The 16,278-nt window shown below is 56.1% G+C and overlaps 6 protein-coding genes and 1 non-coding gene across 7 annotated transcripts; 4 read left to right on the top strand and 3 right to left on the bottom strand.

Moving 5' to 3' along the window:
- Window positions 1-55: 55 nt before the first annotated feature.
- On the top strand, window positions 56-936 carry BCV69DRAFT_247781 (TRAPP I complex; the record flags this gene model as incomplete). Its single annotated transcript, XM_025490262.1, has 4 exons — window positions 56-118; window positions 201-298; window positions 380-728; window positions 817-936. 4 exons carry the CDS (start codon window positions 56-58, stop codon window positions 934-936), a joined length of 630 nt encoding a protein of 209 aa, XP_025348739.1.
- A 1,934-nt stretch (window positions 937-2,870) lies between these two features.
- BCV69DRAFT_232923 (hypothetical protein) lies at window positions 2,871-3,272 on the top strand (the record flags this gene model as incomplete). Its single annotated transcript, XM_025489852.1, has 1 exon — window positions 2,871-3,272. A coding segment is annotated over one exon (402 nt), but the record flags the coding sequence as incomplete, so codon positions are not given.
- Window positions 3,273-4,105: 833 nt separating this feature from the next.
- On the bottom strand, window positions 4,106-4,685 carry BCV69DRAFT_282296 (hypothetical protein). Its single transcript, XM_025492310.1, has one exon. The coding sequence runs from the start codon at window positions 4,623-4,625 to the stop codon at window positions 4,188-4,190; it is 438 nt and encodes a 145-aa protein (XP_025348737.1). The 5' UTR covers window positions 4,626-4,685; the 3' UTR covers window positions 4,106-4,187.
- A 4,775-nt stretch (window positions 4,686-9,460) lies between these two features.
- BCV69DRAFT_269374 (kinase-like protein) lies at window positions 9,461-11,071 on the top strand (the record flags this gene model as incomplete). The annotated part of the gene is made up of 2 exons (XM_025490893.1): window positions 9,461-9,873; window positions 9,985-11,071. 2 exons carry the CDS (start codon window positions 9,461-9,463, stop codon window positions 10,640-10,642), a joined length of 1,071 nt encoding a protein of 356 aa, XP_025348736.1. The 3' UTR covers window positions 10,643-11,071.
- A 196-nt stretch (window positions 11,072-11,267) lies between these two features.
- Window positions 11,268-11,364, top strand: BCV69DRAFT_t16. Its single transcript has one exon. It is a non-coding gene; the product is annotated as a tRNA-Arg (tRNA).
- Window positions 11,365-12,281: 917 nt separating this feature from the next.
- Window positions 12,282-14,087, bottom strand: BCV69DRAFT_247638 (nucleotide-binding domain-containing protein; the record flags this gene model as incomplete). The annotated part of the gene is made up of 2 exons (XM_025490256.1): window positions 12,282-13,142; window positions 13,179-14,087. The coding sequence occupies 2 exons, from the start codon at window positions 14,085-14,087 to the stop codon at window positions 12,282-12,284; spliced, it is 1,770 nt and encodes a 589-aa protein (XP_025348735.1).
- Window positions 14,088-14,321: 234 nt separating this feature from the next.
- Window positions 14,322-16,248, bottom strand: BCV69DRAFT_174298 (hypothetical protein). Its single transcript, XM_025489524.1, has 2 exons — window positions 16,103-16,248; window positions 14,322-16,026 (listed from the first exon to the last, which is right to left on the bottom strand). The coding sequence occupies exons 1-2, from the start codon at window positions 16,115-16,117 to the stop codon at window positions 14,557-14,559; spliced, it is 1,485 nt and encodes a 494-aa protein (XP_025348734.1). The 5' UTR covers window positions 16,118-16,248; the 3' UTR covers window positions 14,322-14,556.
- Between the last annotated feature and the right edge of the window lie 30 nt (window positions 16,249-16,278).

The raw sequence follows: 16,278 nt of genomic DNA, 5'->3' as shown, positions 1-16,278 counted from the left end.
ATGCCTGCCCCGTCCAGACTACCCTTTCGCCTTCTCAGAGCCTGATACTTTCGTGATGTCAACCAAGCAATACAAGACTGCAGGAGATGAAGTATGGAGGAACAGGACAGACAAGGTGGTGAGTAGCAGCGAAGTTCTTGAGCTCCACGTCGCCTAGCAAGGGAGACTGATGTAGATGTCACCGTTCCGGTAACTGCTAGTCGAGTGAGCTCTTCACGATGACTTATGGCGCGCTAGTCATCCAGCTCATCAAAGACTATCAAGACTACAGTGAAGTCAACAAGCAGTTGGACAAGATGTGAGTTGAGGTGGAGCTCGCCGACTGATGCCCCCGCAGCCACCATCTCACCCGCTCACTGTCTGCTCGCGCTTTATCCAGGGGTTACAACATTGGGACGAGGCTGATCGAGGACTTCCTCGCTCGAACGAATATGCCGAGGTGTACAGATTTCCGCGACACGGGTGAGGTCATCAGCAAAGTCGGCTTCAAGATGTTCCTCAACACTACCCCTACTGTCATCCACCACAATCGGAGCTCGATGCCAGCAGACGCCTCGGGGTCGAATCCCACCGCCGCTTCGCAGAATCAGCAACCACAGCAAGAGTTCTCTCTGATATTGGAGGAAAATCCGCTATCAGAGTTTGTAGAGATGCCCCCGGACGCACGGGAGGGAGGATTGTGGTGGAGCAACGTCTTGGCCGGCGTGATTCGCGGCGCTCTGGAGATGGTGAGTTGAGCTGATGAGCTCGGGCAGTCCAACGTTGCTGATGACAGTCGTCTTTGCCCCTCTGTTTCTGCCCGCTGCCCACTGACAGGTGCAATTGCAGACAACGGCCTACTTTGTTTCAGACGTACTGAGAGGGGACGAACAGACCGAACTGAGGGTCAGGCTGGTGAAATTCATGGAGGAGGAGGCACCGCCGGCTGATGATTGAGTGTCAGGGGACAAGTCAAGGTCATACGCAGCAACATAGTCAGTGATGAGGTCACCAGACCGAGTCCACAACGAGGAGGAGCCGCTACTTGAGAGTCACAACCTTTGTGGGCTCGATTGCCAGGGCAAAGCTGAACCTGAGCAATGAAATACCCGATCAACATTGCCGACATCTGCCCCTCTTTGCGCTCACGTCCGCTGGTTGATGTCTTTGAAGAGCGAGCGAGTAAATGCCTCATAGTAGTACCTCTGGGGTATTTGGCATCATGACGGCAATACATTACAAGTCGGCATCACCTGGAGCTGACGGAAAGCTCCCTCCGGGAAGACACGGTGCTGTGATGTCGATGACGTACAATGCTCAGTGCCACACCGCCCTCTGAGCAGAGCCGGGTACTTGACGACTCGCGTACTCGACGACTTTCGTTCCTTGATATCTTTGCGGTCCGGTAGCGTGCATCACCTTCCATCACGCCTGAGCAGGACACACACACCCAGAAGCGTGCAACTTGCTCTCCGCTCAGTCCTCCTGCAGCCACCCGCAGGTGTCTCCTGACCGATCACCTCAACCCCTCATCGACTGCCACGAGCCGCAGGGCAGTCACTCTTATCCTCACCACCACCTTTCACTCCCCTTCCTACTACCCTTATAGTCTCGGACCTCCACCTCCTGCACAAGCTGCTGTGAGAGCGCCTTTTCTTTTGTCTCGCTGCTAATCTGGCACATCCAACGGAGGTGTTGTTCTCGGCTTGCATTCGACTTCCGCCCGGGCGGGGCTGAAAATTGGCACCTGCCCAAGTGTGGGGAGAGGCTGAGCAACACTTTCCCCCCTTGACTCTCTTGCCATCGGTGTCGCCTTGCCTCTTCGTGTCCGTCCCATTCCTCCGTCTCTCCCCTCTCACGGCACTGCCTGGGTAGGTGGAATGGCCGGTCACGTCGAGGCTGCGCCAGGGACCTTTGCCTTGCACAGGGAAGGCACATCCTCCCTCGTAGATGGGTTCACTTGGTCCTTGGGCAGAGCTGCGACGTACTCAGGGTCGCCACCCCCCGTCTTGGATACCAATAGTAGTAGCGAGACTGGATTCGACCAGAGCATACGCAATCGTGTACAGATCTACAAGACAGCTGAGAGGATCAGCCCCCCTAGGGCATCCAAACCTCCCTCATTTTCAGCCTTCCCTCCATCCGAGGCGAGCAAAAGCTCAGGGGTACCCAAGTCTCAACGAGCCGAGCGGTCGCCATCGCGCTCAAATGTGGAACGTAACGACTCGCAGCATACAAGGCACTCTACTCTATCGCTGACTGCTGCTTCAACGCCTGCGCACATAGCCAGAGATGGAATCAGACCCAGACTTATGAGCCTCAGCCAAGTCACTCCTCTGTTGAGCCCGAGGCAGGACCAAGCTCCTGCTACAACTCCGACGACGGCTACGACTCGCACGTCACTGAAGAGGCACAGCATCAGTGGCAATTCGTCTGCTGCTGTATCCATGCTCCAGGCTGCTTCCGGCTCTTCTGTCCCGGGAAGCCAAGCATATTCACCTCCACGATCTTCTCCTCCCACCAAATCGCTGGGTCGAAGCACCACCCTCGTCTCTCCCGTTCGCCCTCGAATGACCTCGGCGGCGTCTTCGCCAAACTATTCGAGAAATCGGACACAGTCGCTACGTTCGCCGAACGGGCACTTGAAGAGACGTGAGAGTGCTAGTGAAAGCTTGACGAGAAATCAGTACATCACCCTGGAAGATGTAGCTGCCGAGGCTGCGCAGAGGGATGCGCAATCTCTGCCGCCAAGTGTGACGCCCTCACGTCGACCATCTTTTGTCGCCCAGACGCCGGTCATCGCGCTCACACAGGCCGAGCCTGTACAGGATCCGCAGTCCGAAGAAGGGATGGTGCCCCGCTCGGCTGCGATGCGGGGAGGCTTGGAGGCGAAGCTTGTTGTCCTTGGCTCACAAGGCGTCGGAAAGACTTCACTAGCATATCGCTATGCGTCTGGCCAATTCAACCCTTCTGCTGTGCCGTCGACCATCGGCGCTGCTTTCCTCACGAAGAAGCTTGTCGTAGACAATGTGAATTGTCGCCTGCAGCTGTGGGATACCTCCGGCCAAGAGAAGTGGCGAGCCATCGCTCCAATGTATTACAGGGGTAGCCACGCTGCTCTACTCGTCTATGACATCACATCGCGGAGCAGCTTTGATGACCTCAAGTATTGGATTGACGAGCTGAAGAAGAACATGGGCGACGATCTCATCATCCACGTGGTAGGAGCCAAGCTAGATCTTGCACGGTCGAGACAAATTGACCCTCACGAGGCAAGGGAGCAGGTCTTGCAATGGCTACACCCAGAGCGAGCAGCTGCCCTTGCTGCCAGTCAAGCTTCCCAGATTTCAGCTCTATCTAGCGTTCCAATGAGCAAAAGCACATCGAGGCTGAGCTCGCTTGGCAGCTTAGCGATGGAGTCAGCATCAAGGTTTGCTACTGCTTTCCCTACAACGGGCCGCAGCGGAGGGTCCGTCACGAAGGTCTCTGATAGCTCGAGCGGATCGGGAAGCGGAGCTTGTAGCGATGGCATTGGCGATACAGCGATCGTACCCCTGCCAGGGGATGACAACGCAAACATCGAAGTGAGCGAAGTGAGCTCAAAGGACGATCGCGGAATTGAAGAGGGTGAGTCTTTGACTGGAAGACGCAGATGTATCTGCGGACCCTCCAACTGACAACGCGTGCCCCTGCCGCTCTAGTATTCCTGGCTATCACACAGAAGCTGGTTCTTCGTCGAGAAGAGATTGAACAGCGGCGCTTGGCTCGAGAGCGTGACAGCATCTTCTTGCACGCCGATCAGAGTAGCGAAGGCGCGGGCAGCAAAGGGCGCCAGGGCGCCAATGATTGGTCATGCTGCTGATCACAGCGAGACCCCACAACGATCCACGCAAACGCAAAGCAGAGGCCTCAACGCCGCTTTCCTATACCTTGGCCATTCGACGATTTTTTACGACTACAACCAAACGACACGAACGCCTGTTTACATCATGCTCTGCATACCACCATTCAGCATCAGAACCTCACTCACTCAAAACTCTCAATCACAAGCATCGTGTTTCACTCGCCTCCTTTTATTCAGATCCAGTTAGATTATTCTCCTTGTCCCAGCAGTCAGCTCCTCAGTCCTGTCAATGACTCTCGACTTCTTTGCTCCCTCGAAGTGCAAGATTCCGCCACAGCAGCATGGCAGTGCCTTCGGCCACTTCTCATCGCCTCGACTCTTTACCTTTCTGTCGATCAGTCTTTGCGCCAGCTGGTCTGGTCGCCTTGTGAATACATTCCTCTCTGTCCCGTCGACGGGTGTTGAGTGAGCGCAACTTCAGAACCTCCGAACCAGAAGGGAAGGCGAAGGCATCGGCAGAGAAGGCAGTGTCTGTACCAGTATGGCGAAACGCGAAGACATCGGCAGAGAGGGCAGTACCTGTACTAGTATGGCGAATTGTGTGCATCTGCATGAAGACCCTGGAGCTAAGCGAGCATGCCTTTGCTCCTTGAATCTCTATGCGAAGCAATTGGGAGAGCATGTGAGATTCATCTGGACGAGTTCGACCACTACCGAAGGCGTTCGTTGCAGCGGAGCAAGATGCAGCCGCAAGTGGTGGCTTTACGTTGGTAGGCGAGCTCGACAAAGTGTTCGCCCACATGTGGACCCTTCCACAAGCGATGTGATGCTACTGCCATCCCTTGCGATGACCCTCACTTAGTAGGAAGGAGCAAGCGATGACCTTCGGCTTTCAGCAAGGAGTAGCAGCATCGCTTCGGAGCAGAATGCAGGAACACGGACTGCCACGCGTGGTTAATTAAGGGGCCGGCAACGGAGATTCATACATGCCTCGCGTAAGCCCTCAGTCTCTCGGTAATCCCCAGCATCCTCCTCACTGCCTTGCTTTCCATTGGAGAGGTCTGATTCGGCGTTGCTGGCGGAGCAAGACCAGACATTGCCGTATCCTTTTGCGAGCTGTGCAGAGGCGCTATCTGGTTTCACTTGCATGCCGTTGACCCATGCTTTTGAGTAATGTACACTTCCCACGCCGTCGCAGGCCTGTCTTGCAGCCTTTGACTACTTGGGCTCGGGACTTCCCCAAGACAGCAGCAAGTGTCAGGCACCAGGCACCGTGCATTCCGCAGGCAACCGGGTCCAGGCACCGATTTCAGGGCGGTCTATGCAATTCTGTTATCAGAGCCGCTGACATACTGCATACGGCGAAACCCATCTCTGCCGCTGATCAGTTCGCGCTGCAGGTCCATTTGTTCCACGGGCCCCGCCGTACGCCATGGTTTCGGCAAATGCCAAACGTCTTTCGGCGCCCAGGTGGACATCCCGAGAGCACACTCTAGTCAGTCTTGGCAATGGCCCACGTCGCCTCGGAGGCCAGAGGCGCGGGACAAAGTATGTACGCGCGGGACAAAGGAGCGAAGAAAAGGGCCAGGCAAAGACGGACACCAGAGGGCCCCAGAAATACTCCGGGCGGGATATAATAGCTCGGGGATGTGGGTCGTACCACGGCCTAAACCTCGGTGGTACGGTGCTACTCTCAGCGGCTCGATCCTCGACCAAAGATCGAGCCGGTGAGGGTGGCAGACACTCCCGCACGAGAGGCAATGAAGAAATGAGCCAGTGGCTTTTTTCGCTTCGTCTCATCCCTTGCTTATGGTCGCGGCGATCTCATGTCAAAGGGGTGCATGGCTTCCCCGCACCAGCTCCCACAAACCCAAACTGGGTCGGCGAGCGGCCTCACAGCCCTCCCCTCTTGGGTGGGCACCAGCTCCGCTCGGCCACGCCCCGGCAATTGACCTGAAGACGCGTCTGCGACGCGTGGTCACAAAGGCAGCGGAGCTGGAACTGTCGGCAGAGGAGTCGTGCTCTCCAGGGAGCCACGAAGCTCTAGATTGCAATCCATATGTTCCTATCCTGCTGAGCTTAGACAAGACGGTGCACGAGTACCCAGGAGGACCATGACAAAGCCTGCGTGCGAGAATCCAGTCCTTGTGCTTGGTCAGTTCTCGACACGCTCATCGCTGCCAAGAGGAAAACAAGAACTTTGTCCATTCCTGTGTTCGTGACGTTCCCACACCACTTCTCAAAGACGTCACACCAGGTGGTGAGCAAGCTAAAGGGTCGGCAAAGCCGAGGAAATGACATGACGTGAATAGGAGATTAAGCCAAAGTCTCACGGCCTACAGGCTCGGCGAGCGGCGGTGCGGTGCTGTGCTACATGTGGAGCTCCAAGGAAAGTTCAGAGGACAATGGCCTCGGCTGGGCCATTCTGCGAGCTTGTTGGCCCGGAGACGGGATATGGACAGCTTCGGGGAAGCATTTAAGCTCCAGTAAGGACCGAATCTGAGATGTCATGCGTTAGCGTTGCCGAGTCTACGGCGTCTGCACGGCTGAATGGCTTGCCCAGCCATGAGCTGTAATCTCTTGAGTCTTGATCAGATTACGTTTGCCCGTGTGACGTTGTACCCGTCGGTCTGCATGAAGGCCAGAAGATCGCGAGGTAGACCGCGCTGATCTTGAGTCTATCGCGAGTAGAGCGGGGTGAATCAGGCCCAACAAGACTCGATTGCGCCTTTGACACACGTTACTATCTCTTACTTCATTGAGGTTGTCTCCGTCTCATCATGGTGCTTTACTCAGGAAGCGTCCCCCCTCCTGTGAATCGCGATCCGACCAGTGCTGCTAGCGTGCGGCGGAGGATGCAAGGACGGGGACCCACCGTAAGGGAAGGCGCTGTGTCCACTGATTGATTGCATGGCGGTGTGCGCTTTCAGTGGTCTTGCTCATGCTCCGACTCTTGCCTCCCCCACTCACCCACCCCCTGAAGCAAGCTCAGCCACCTCCGCTCCCTCACCCCGAATTTGCTGCCTGAGCTTCGCCTTCTCGCCAGGCGCAACATTCCGCCGCTTCGATTTCCCACACCTTTACGTTCTCTGCTGACACCCGCACGTCGGAGCCAGGGGGCCGGAGTTAAATTGAGTTCTGACTCCGCCCGGACGCATGCTCGCGATCAGAGGAGGGGGCCGCCCGGACAAAGCGAAGGCAAACCTCACCCCTTTGATTCTCGAAGTTCTTCCTGGCGAGTCGAGCTTGAGGGCCATTGGCACGAACGGAGGTACCGGCTGCTTAGTGGGCTCCGCCTCGCCTTAGACTTGGGCCGGGAATGCAATGGTCTGAGCAACACACTCGGGGCAGGCCAAAGGGGGGGAAATCGTGGGTTCAAGCGGGAAGGGGACAAGGACGATCAAGTACCCGACACCTCGCCTGCAGCCGCTCCCGTGCGGCGAATTCAAGGGCAAGTGCCTATTACAGTTACACCCCCACCCACGCCTCCGTAGTCCCATCTCCTCTCGCCCGCACTTACTTCACCTTGACAAGATCCCCACTACCTACCTCCGCCCTCGGTATCATACGCTTCCCTTTGTCCTCCCCTCATTCTCCACTTTTCACCTCTGCGCGCCTATCTCTATCAAACCCTGCCCTCTGCTCCCTTAAAAGTGCACTGGCCCCGCTCTTCCTGTCCGATCTGCTCGCACTTCTCGCACCAAGGTACTTCCTTAATCTCGACCCCATCCTAGGAGCCTACGCTAGCTACCGTGACAAGTCTCACCAGCAACACATCGAGCTCACTCGCTCTTCACTATCAACGCGCAATCAGCGTCATTATCATCTCATCTCACGTCGATCTTCATCTCAGTCAGCCGTTGCTTGCTACCTCACTACCCACCGCCATCTCGCTCTACTCGCTTGCACATTCCCACGACGGAGCTGCTGCTTGCCTGCTGTCGAAGATTGACTCTTCTTCACAAGGCCAACCTATAAGCATTCGAGATCAGCACCTCTAATCCTCTCCCCGCGATGAGCTCCCAAGACGCTCTTATGTTCGACGTGCTCCGACCCAAGAAGGTGGCCGCGTCTCCCAGATCCAATCTGTCCCTCACAAAGCAGCAGAGGCATCAGCAGACTGTGTCACAATCGAAGACGGAGAGACTGCCGCTTCAGAACGCCCCTGGCATGGCCAACTCTAGCACCTACACTTCCTATCGCGACAACAACGGCTCTTCCGACGATGGCAGCTCGCAACAAGCTCGCTGGAATGCTATGAGCATGGACTGCGACGTTGGCAATGAAAACAGTGACTACATGAACCGTGGCATCAACGACGCTTCGTACGACAGCTATCACTCGCTTGCAGACGCGTGCGAGCAGGCAAAGGCGAGGACGCAAGCAACTGCTAGGATGGGTCTCACCGCGTCGCACTCCGGACATTCTGTTGCATCCTCGGCCGCTTCTGAGTCTTCGTGTGACGACGAGTCGGAACTTTCAAGGTCGCTCGAATCGGCTGGCAACTGCTTCCCTGCCACGCCTGCTCGAGGTACATATCCTGGCCGCCTGCCCCACTTCGACTCGGACAGCACCTACCAGATCTCTGCCGAGCACGAACTCGACAACGCTCGACGAGGCAGTGGTCTCAACTCGTCCCCGAGATCTGGCACTGCGCTGTCTTCAGCGCTCCTCTTCCGCGAGCTGCCGCAGACGAACTCTTCTTCATCACCAGCTACTGCCAGCACCGTTGGCCCATGCAAGCTCAAGTCGGGCCACAACGCTCCCATCACGGCGTCGCCTCTGTCTGGCAAAGTCAACCTGCCTCACCTTGACGACGACGATCGAAGAAGTTCGGCTAGTTCCTCTAGCAATCGCAGCAGTCTTGTGGGCAACTCTACTGCCAGGCTCAGCGTGAGCGGTCCCTCGAACCTAGCAGCTCGACGAAAGCTTCCTTCGCTCGCCATCGGTGGCACCGATGCAACGTCTTCCCGTGATCTTAAGCGCTCTATGCCTCACACTCCAGGAGGCTCCGTCTTCGCTGGTGCTCGCGACGGTGCTGCAACGGGAAATGACTCACCGGTCAGCCCATTCATGCCGCCGACGCCCTTCGTCGTTGCCTGTGGCGAGCGATCGTCGAATCTGATGTCGACGCCGGCTCGAGGCGTCGGCATCAGCTACAGGAAGCCTGGTAGCTTGTCTGACGTTCACACTGGCTACTCTTCTTCCCCACTGCTCCGTCAAGGCTCACTCGGTCCCATGTCGCCCTTGTCGCGAGACTTTGCCGCGGTCAGCGTTCACAGCGACTCTTCTGCGAATTCCGCATACTCTGGTAGCAGCTCACAAAACAGTGCTTCCACCTCGCTGACGAACCTGACACCGCCTATGTCACCGGTAGTATCTGAGGCCAGCAGCAAGCCCGTCGAAGTGCCAGCAGCCGTGCCTCACAGCCCTTCGCGTCTGGGCAGCTCACGACCCACCAAACTCACAAAGAGCAAGTCCACCAACCGTGTCGCGCCTTATCCAAGCCGAGAGTCCACCTCGGCTGACGGTGCCTCATCCGCGTCGTCGTCTTCTCCTCGAAAGCTGAAGGATGCAAAGAATGTGATCAACTCCCTTCGCCTGTCCCCCGTCGACTCAAGTCTGCAGAGTCAGACCATGGAGAAGAGTATTTCGGCACCTCAGCCAAGTGCACCCGAGCCGAAGACCGTCTCTGGCAAGACTCTGTCCACGCGTACCTTGCACCCGGTCTTTGCTGCATCCTACACCCTCGGTGACGAGCTTGGCAGCGGTGGTTTTGGCTTCGTCGTTGGCGCACACCGCAACTTTGACGGTCGTCCGGTAGCTGTCAAGTTCATTTGGAAGAACAAGGTGCCCAGCCACGGCTGGGTGCGTGACCCTACCATGGGTGTCATTCCCTTGGAAGCCTTTGTATTGCGGGTGGTCGATCACCCTTGCGTTGTCAAGTTCATCGACCTGTTCGACGATGACGAGTTTTTCTACTTGGTCATGGAGATGCACGGCACACCCTGGAAGACTCCCGAAGCGGAAGAGGAGAGCAAGCCCGTCGTGTCTTCGCCAGAGTCGACATCGGCTGTGCTGCCACCCAAGAGTCCCGGCATTGCCGTCTTTGCTCCTGGCAGTCTCGAGCCATCTGAGGCTTCCATGTCTGTCAGCATGAGCCCTGAACCCCAGCAGCAGCTCATCGAAGCAGCTCCCCAGAAGGCGTCTCTGGCACCCCCTCAGCGACCTGCCCCAATGGAGCGCCGTACTTCTCGCGACCTCTTTGAATGCATCGAGCAACACACGCGCTTCTCGGAAGATGTGGCATCGTGGATCTTTGCCCAGATCGTCGAGGCTGTGTACTACTTGGGTCAGCTGGGCATTTGCCACCGTGACATCAAGGACGAGAACTGCGTCATCGACTCGGACTGGAATGTCAAGATCATCGACTTTGGCTCGGCTGTTATCAGCGACCCTCGCAAGCCTGCTCCTTACTTTGATCGATTCTTCGGCACAATGACATTTGCCAGCTCAGAGATCCTACAGGGTCGCCAATACCGCGCTCCTCACGCCGAGGTCTGGAGTCTGGGCGTGCTCCTTTCCATTCTGCTAAGCGGCGAATGCCCCTTTTCCGAGCCAGCTGCGGCCGTAAAGGGCCGAATCTCCAGTCGTGTCAAGAACAGCTGGAGCTCCGAAGCTTACAACCTGCTCTGCGGATGCGTACAGGTCGACCCCGAGAGGAGGGCAACGATTGCCCAAGTGCGGGACCACCCTTGGGTTAGGAGGGCTTGGGAGCGAAAGGGTCTGCGCAGGCCCTCGGCTCCTCAGATCTTCTGAAGGAGGCAAGATGCAATCGCCAGATCGGCAATCGCAATCGCACACACACAGACACACACGCACGCACGCACGCACGCACGCATACTCGCCAATGCACTCGTACACTCATACTCACGCAATCGCAATCGCAAACACACCCAACTTATTACAGTACATTATCACGACGTCTCTTCAAAATTGTTCTGGATCAGCACGCGTCCTTCTCTTCTCTTGTCCTGATCTGTCACATTCTGTCGATATTCTTTTGGACCTTCCTGCGGACTTCGTTGTCGTATATCCTTATCCTTTTACCTTATATGTATTTCTAGTTTAACGACGCAATCTTTGCCTTCTCGCACCTCGGACTAGCACATCCAAACGTCGGTCCTCCTTCCTCTTGGAAGTCTTTCTCCTTAACGACATTTCAATTTGACTACCATCTACTTTGACCTACGCAGTGTGTCAGACAACGCATATCTGGTGAAGCGTAGTCCTGCCGAGCGTGTGCATGGAACAGCACTTGGCTACGTAGCGGTTCACTGTAGGAAGTGCCTGCGAGACAGCGATGTTCCGCGCATCTCGATGTTATGGAATATAATCTGTTGTGGTCCAAATCTTGGCAGAAATGAGTCAACAGCTCAATTTCGCCGCCGTGGCGAAATGGCATCGCGTTGCTTTCCTACGAAGTTGCTTCGTGGATCCGCCTAAGGCAAAGGCTCCGGGTTCGAGTCCCGGCGGTGGTTCACCTCTGTTTTTGCTCCTCGTTCACCCATCTCAAGATGCCTTTCCTAATCGATTGGGTGCTTACGTCGAAACCAATCGCAGCTTACGTCGTACCATCACCTCGATGGTCAGGGCAAGAGCCCCTGTTTGTGCGTTGCTTTGCTGATCAGTCTTAATGTGGTCGCCGTGTCGGCAGTTGCGTGACGCGTCCCAGTCTTCTCACCCCTGACCGGAGTTGGCATTGGCGATCCGCCAAACCCTATGTGCCTGGCGCCACTCTCCGCTACCCTCATCTTGCTCATCTTTGCCCCTTTTGGAGGCGCCGGTGTGCTCAGCTTGCTCATAGCTAGATCGAGCATGTGTATTCTTGGCTACCCACTTTACCTTTCTCAGCATACGTGACCCGAAGATCGAGCAGGGGTTGAAATTATTACAAGGGGCTCGGGCGATGCAGATTTGAGTCCGAAATTCCCACACACATCAAGTCCCCCCCTCTGTAGGGCGTGGCGTAAAGGTAGAGCAAGCGAGAGAAGGGGCCAAGGGCTGGGCGATGACATCGAGTTGCGGGGCAAGTCGAGGAGAGTAAAGCAATTTCATCGTGGGAAGAAAGCAAGTTGCGCTCTTCAAAGTGTCGACTTTTTGGCAGGGACCCTGAGCTGGGGCCATGCAATTTGATCCTTGCATGACCTTAGCCGAGGGTGGAGATTGCAGTGCGAGGCAGCTGTGAATGCAGGGGCCGGCACAGACTGCTGTTGAGACAAAATGGATATGTGCTTGCATTCGACGGATTGCTAAAGATGGAACACACGGCGCGGGCATTGGAAATACAAGATGAACAGATGGGTCACGAACTGCCCGCGCATCGCTTCTGCAAGAAGTTGGAGATGCAACCCCTTGCCTCTTCTCCCCACCCTCAACCCTCGCTTACACATTCGCTTCATGCAAAGAAGCCCTTGCGGTCCTCCGCTCTCACCCTGCTCAACCGACTAAGTCCGTGATAGAGCTTGAAGAGCCTAGCGCAATTCTCATCGTCCTTGAAAGGGTACTTGCCTCCAATTGCATAAGCTGCACTGAAGGCCGAGCAGATTCCGATCTCGTGCATGTTGATCAGAGTCCACGCTCCGGCGTACTGAGTGTGATTGGGACCATTGATGGCCCACATAAAGGGCACGGTCCCACGGAAATGGCTGGCGGCATGCGACTGCTGCTTCCACCACGTCTCGCAGATGATCTTGTCCTTTGCCACTTCCTCCTTTGTCCACCAATCATTCATATCGTTGTTCAAGTAGATGGTCTGGAACACGTGCTGGTCGTACGGAGGCTCTTCATGATTGGGGTCCTTGTGTGCATCCGTGGTGGGATTATTGTTCGAAGCCTTCCTCTCTGAAGGCGGAGCGTCCTCCTCTTTGATGCGCGCACCTGGCCCAACTGGCGAGTTGCCCTTGAACTGTCCCTGGTAATGTGTCAGATCGAAGCTCATCTCGATGAATGAAGGATCTTTCTCATACATCTTGATCAAGTACAGAGGCCGCCAGTTCTCCTCGGCATACTTGAAGGCCTTCTTGCTTTCCTCATCATCCCTCTCTGCATTGTACTTGGAGTCATAGGTCATCTGATAGTGCTTCTTCATGTAGTCCATGTCGTTGTGGGTAACAGTGATGTCCCACTTGTACTTGACGTTGCCGAGAACCTTCTTCTCCTTCCAGCTTGGGCCTGAGCCGGCCTGCAGGATCTTGAGGGCACTGTCGGCATCACAAGCCATGATCAGCTCATCAAACACCTCCTCCCTGACGTCGGCCTTCGAGGCATCCACAGGCTTCTGCTCCTTATCCACGATGCGAGACTTGGCGAGGATGTTGCCACCCTTTTGCTTTGCTTCGTTGGTGCCTCTGTAGATCTCAAACACCTCTCGCGAAGTCTCCACCCTCACATTGCCATTCTCCTCTACCTTTCTCCTCCAAGCGCCGTACAGTCTGCTGAGCTCCGGGAAGGACATCATCTTTGGCACACTGGCCAGGAGACTCTCCTCGCTGAATTCAAACAATCGCATCGAGGGGTCAAGGAACACCCTCTCCACAATGGCCGAAGAAACGTGCTTGGTCTCATTTCCAGTACCAAAGAAGAGAGCCACTAGGGGCAAGAGCATGCGCTCACCAAAGTCTGGCGAGAAGCGGAACATTTTGAGCATGCGATCCACGGGGATCATGGCGAAGATGGGCTCGAAGCGCTTGATGGTATGCAGCGTCTTGCCGAACTTCTTGATGTCATCTGAAAACTTGTCCACTAGCTCCGAAGGGAAGACGTTGCTCCAGAATGTCTCTTTGCCTTTGCCGAAACTGATCTGCAAACCAACTTCGGTAGACTTGAAGCCCAGGACATCCTCAAACATCTTGAAGGTGTTGTAGAAGACCGGGCTAGCGCCCTGCACACCGTCATTGATATAGTCTGCGCCATAGTACTTGGGGTCAGGGAGCTGATAGGAGGTGGCGGAACCTCCTGCGGTGGGAGCCTTGTCGTACACCACCACTTCGAACTCGCCTGGAGATAAGGAGAGGGAGTAGGCTGCCGACATACCGGCAGACCCTGCACCTACGACGAGAACACGCTTACGTGCCTTCCCACCCGGAGCCTTGGACGAAGGGGAAGCTTTGCCATTGAGGGGCTGCGATGAAGAGACGGAAGATGAGGCGCTGACACTACCGCTTCCGCTGCCGCCATTGACGTGGCCATTGGCAGGAGACATGGTGAATACGGTAGGGATAGGTATGAGGAGATGTGGTGGGGAAGGATGGGTGGCGAGTACTTCCAGGCTTTCCTACCTCATCTTCTACTACTCTTTGACCCCCTGTCCTATGCTGCCTGTGCCTGAGATCTTCTCCTTGACTGAAGGTCCCGCCTGCCTCTTCCTTACTTGATGCCTCTTTGCGGATTACACAAGGCTCACGTCGCTTAAAGCTTTTTCCGCTCCGCGCCCCGCTCACTGCAGGCGCACGGGCAGTTCTTGCCCCGGGCAGACGCGCCTTGACGTCAACAAGGCCCCCGGACAAGCCACCAAGCCACGCCCTGTCGCGCACCACGCCGCCGGAAGGGGAACGATATAACGCTTGTAGAGCTCTAAATCATGGTTCGTGGGTATATTTTGAGCTCAATCGACTGCTCCGACAGAACAAATATCTTAAGACACTGGCCTGCAATCCATTCGCCGAACAACCTCAGTCTCCTCTGCTGTCCTGAGATGCCCTAGCGTCGTCTTTGCGGCTTGGCGGCCCGGCTGGTCTATCAATGAACCCCGCCAAATCACCTCTCGCAGCAGCCAGTAGCCTGTCATCCGCCTTCGTTCGCCTCGCAGTCGGGCCGTGCGGCGAATGTGAGACCAAAGCGGGGACCGACGGGGTGATAGAAGACTCGCGGCCTCGGCCCACATCACATCGTGGTCCTCGGCCAGCTGCTTTGTGCCTCTTTACCGGCAAAGCATCCGCATTGTCACTACTCGTCGGTTCTTCTTTCCAGTCACCGCTGTCGACCTTGATCTTTGACAGCGCCGCGATCTCCCCTTGCGATCGTAGATAGCTTGCCATTTCTCCCGGCCCAAAGAGGAGTGCATCGGCCGTCTCGTCGGACATTGTATCGATGAGAGTGCCTTCACCGACGAGAGCAGGGTGGTGAAGGGATGTGTACGAGGCGTTGCCATTTCTCAGAGCCGAGTCATCGCTAGCAAGAGATGCAAGATATCCCGCGGCTGCTCCCAGACTGTCGTTTGTGTGTGGATGGGCTAACAGCGCTGGAGTCGATGCAGTGATCCCCACTGCGCTCGGTGAGGGATCAAGAGGAGGGCCTACCCCACCTAGCGGCCTCTTCGCCTTCCTAGACAAGTCCTTTCGATCCTCACTGAAGTGACTATGGGATAGGCTAATGCCAAAATCTGCCAGTTCTGTGATGTACTGGACTTCGGTCCCTTCCTTGATCCTCGCTGCTCGTCCTCCTCCTGACCCACTATTTTTCTTCCTTCGATTTCCACCCTGTTGCAGCGTCGTCACCCAGGGCAGCTCCATAGCCCGGTGGGCTATCACTTGCCCAATCTCTGTGTACTGGGTGATGTGCGAGGGAGAAACGTCTTGCAGGTTCGAAAGGCCGTCTTCTTCCGAGGTATTTCCTCCCGCCTCATCATCGCTGCCAGGGATCTCGCACTCTTTCTTCACAGGCGTGACCATCCCGCCCAAACTAGCCTCGATGAGGTCTCGCTTGATCCATTCGCTCCCTGGCAGCCTCTTCTTGAGCAAGCCCCCAATCGCCCATAAGACCATGAAGTAAGCCCATTCGCCAGGGCTCACTCGCGTCTTTTGGCTGCCGTAGACAGCAGTATAGAGAGGCTCTGTTGCTATGAGCTGATCGGTGAGAGACCGTGCAAGTCTCCTGAGCTCGTCGAAGTCCTTGAGGGGGGAGAGGACCTTCAAGTGTTGAGGAGTCAGCAGCAGCGGCGGAGCTGATTCGGTGAGGAGCTTATGCTTGGACGAAGAAGCTGCTCTCGGGTCGAGGGAGACTTGCCGCTGAAAGAAGGATACGACTTGGTCTATATGAAGGAGTGGCTCATCCCCTTTGATGTCTCCCACTCGATCAGGCAGCACATGCGAGATACCTTTGAAGCAACTGAGGATACGGTGCGAGGGTACACCTGCGCATGACTGAAAGGAGAGAAGAGATCCTCAGACGTCAGCTGATGGGTTCGAGAAGCAGCCCTGCGACGCCTCAAAGACTCACCGCTATAAGCTGCATGCTGTAGCAGGCTCTTCTGGTAATATCTCTCTGTTGATCTGCCTCACGGAAGATCAGGTATGCGCATGCTGCGAGAGCTGCGCGACTCTGTCCGGGGCCGTCAAGCGCTTGACATCGGATATCGGGGATACGTGGCGGCTGGAAGTCTTGCTGCGAGGCGA

This window comes from Pseudomicrostroma glucosiphilum (assembly GCF_003144135.1).
Source record: "Pseudomicrostroma glucosiphilum strain MCA 4718 unplaced genomic scaffold BCV69scaffold_5, whole genome shotgun sequence".
Taxonomy (NCBI): domain Eukaryota; kingdom Fungi; phylum Basidiomycota; class Exobasidiomycetes; order Microstromatales; family Microstromataceae; genus Microstroma; species Microstroma glucosiphilum.
Note: the sequence above shows the minus strand (reverse complement) of the source record. Positions and strands in the feature narration are given on the sequence as shown.

Coding starts and splice junctions, on each gene's coding strand:
- BCV69DRAFT_282296 (XM_025492310.1), bottom strand. CDS start 4,625: ATGTGGGCGAACACTTTGTCGAGCTCGCCTACCAACGTAAAGCCACCA.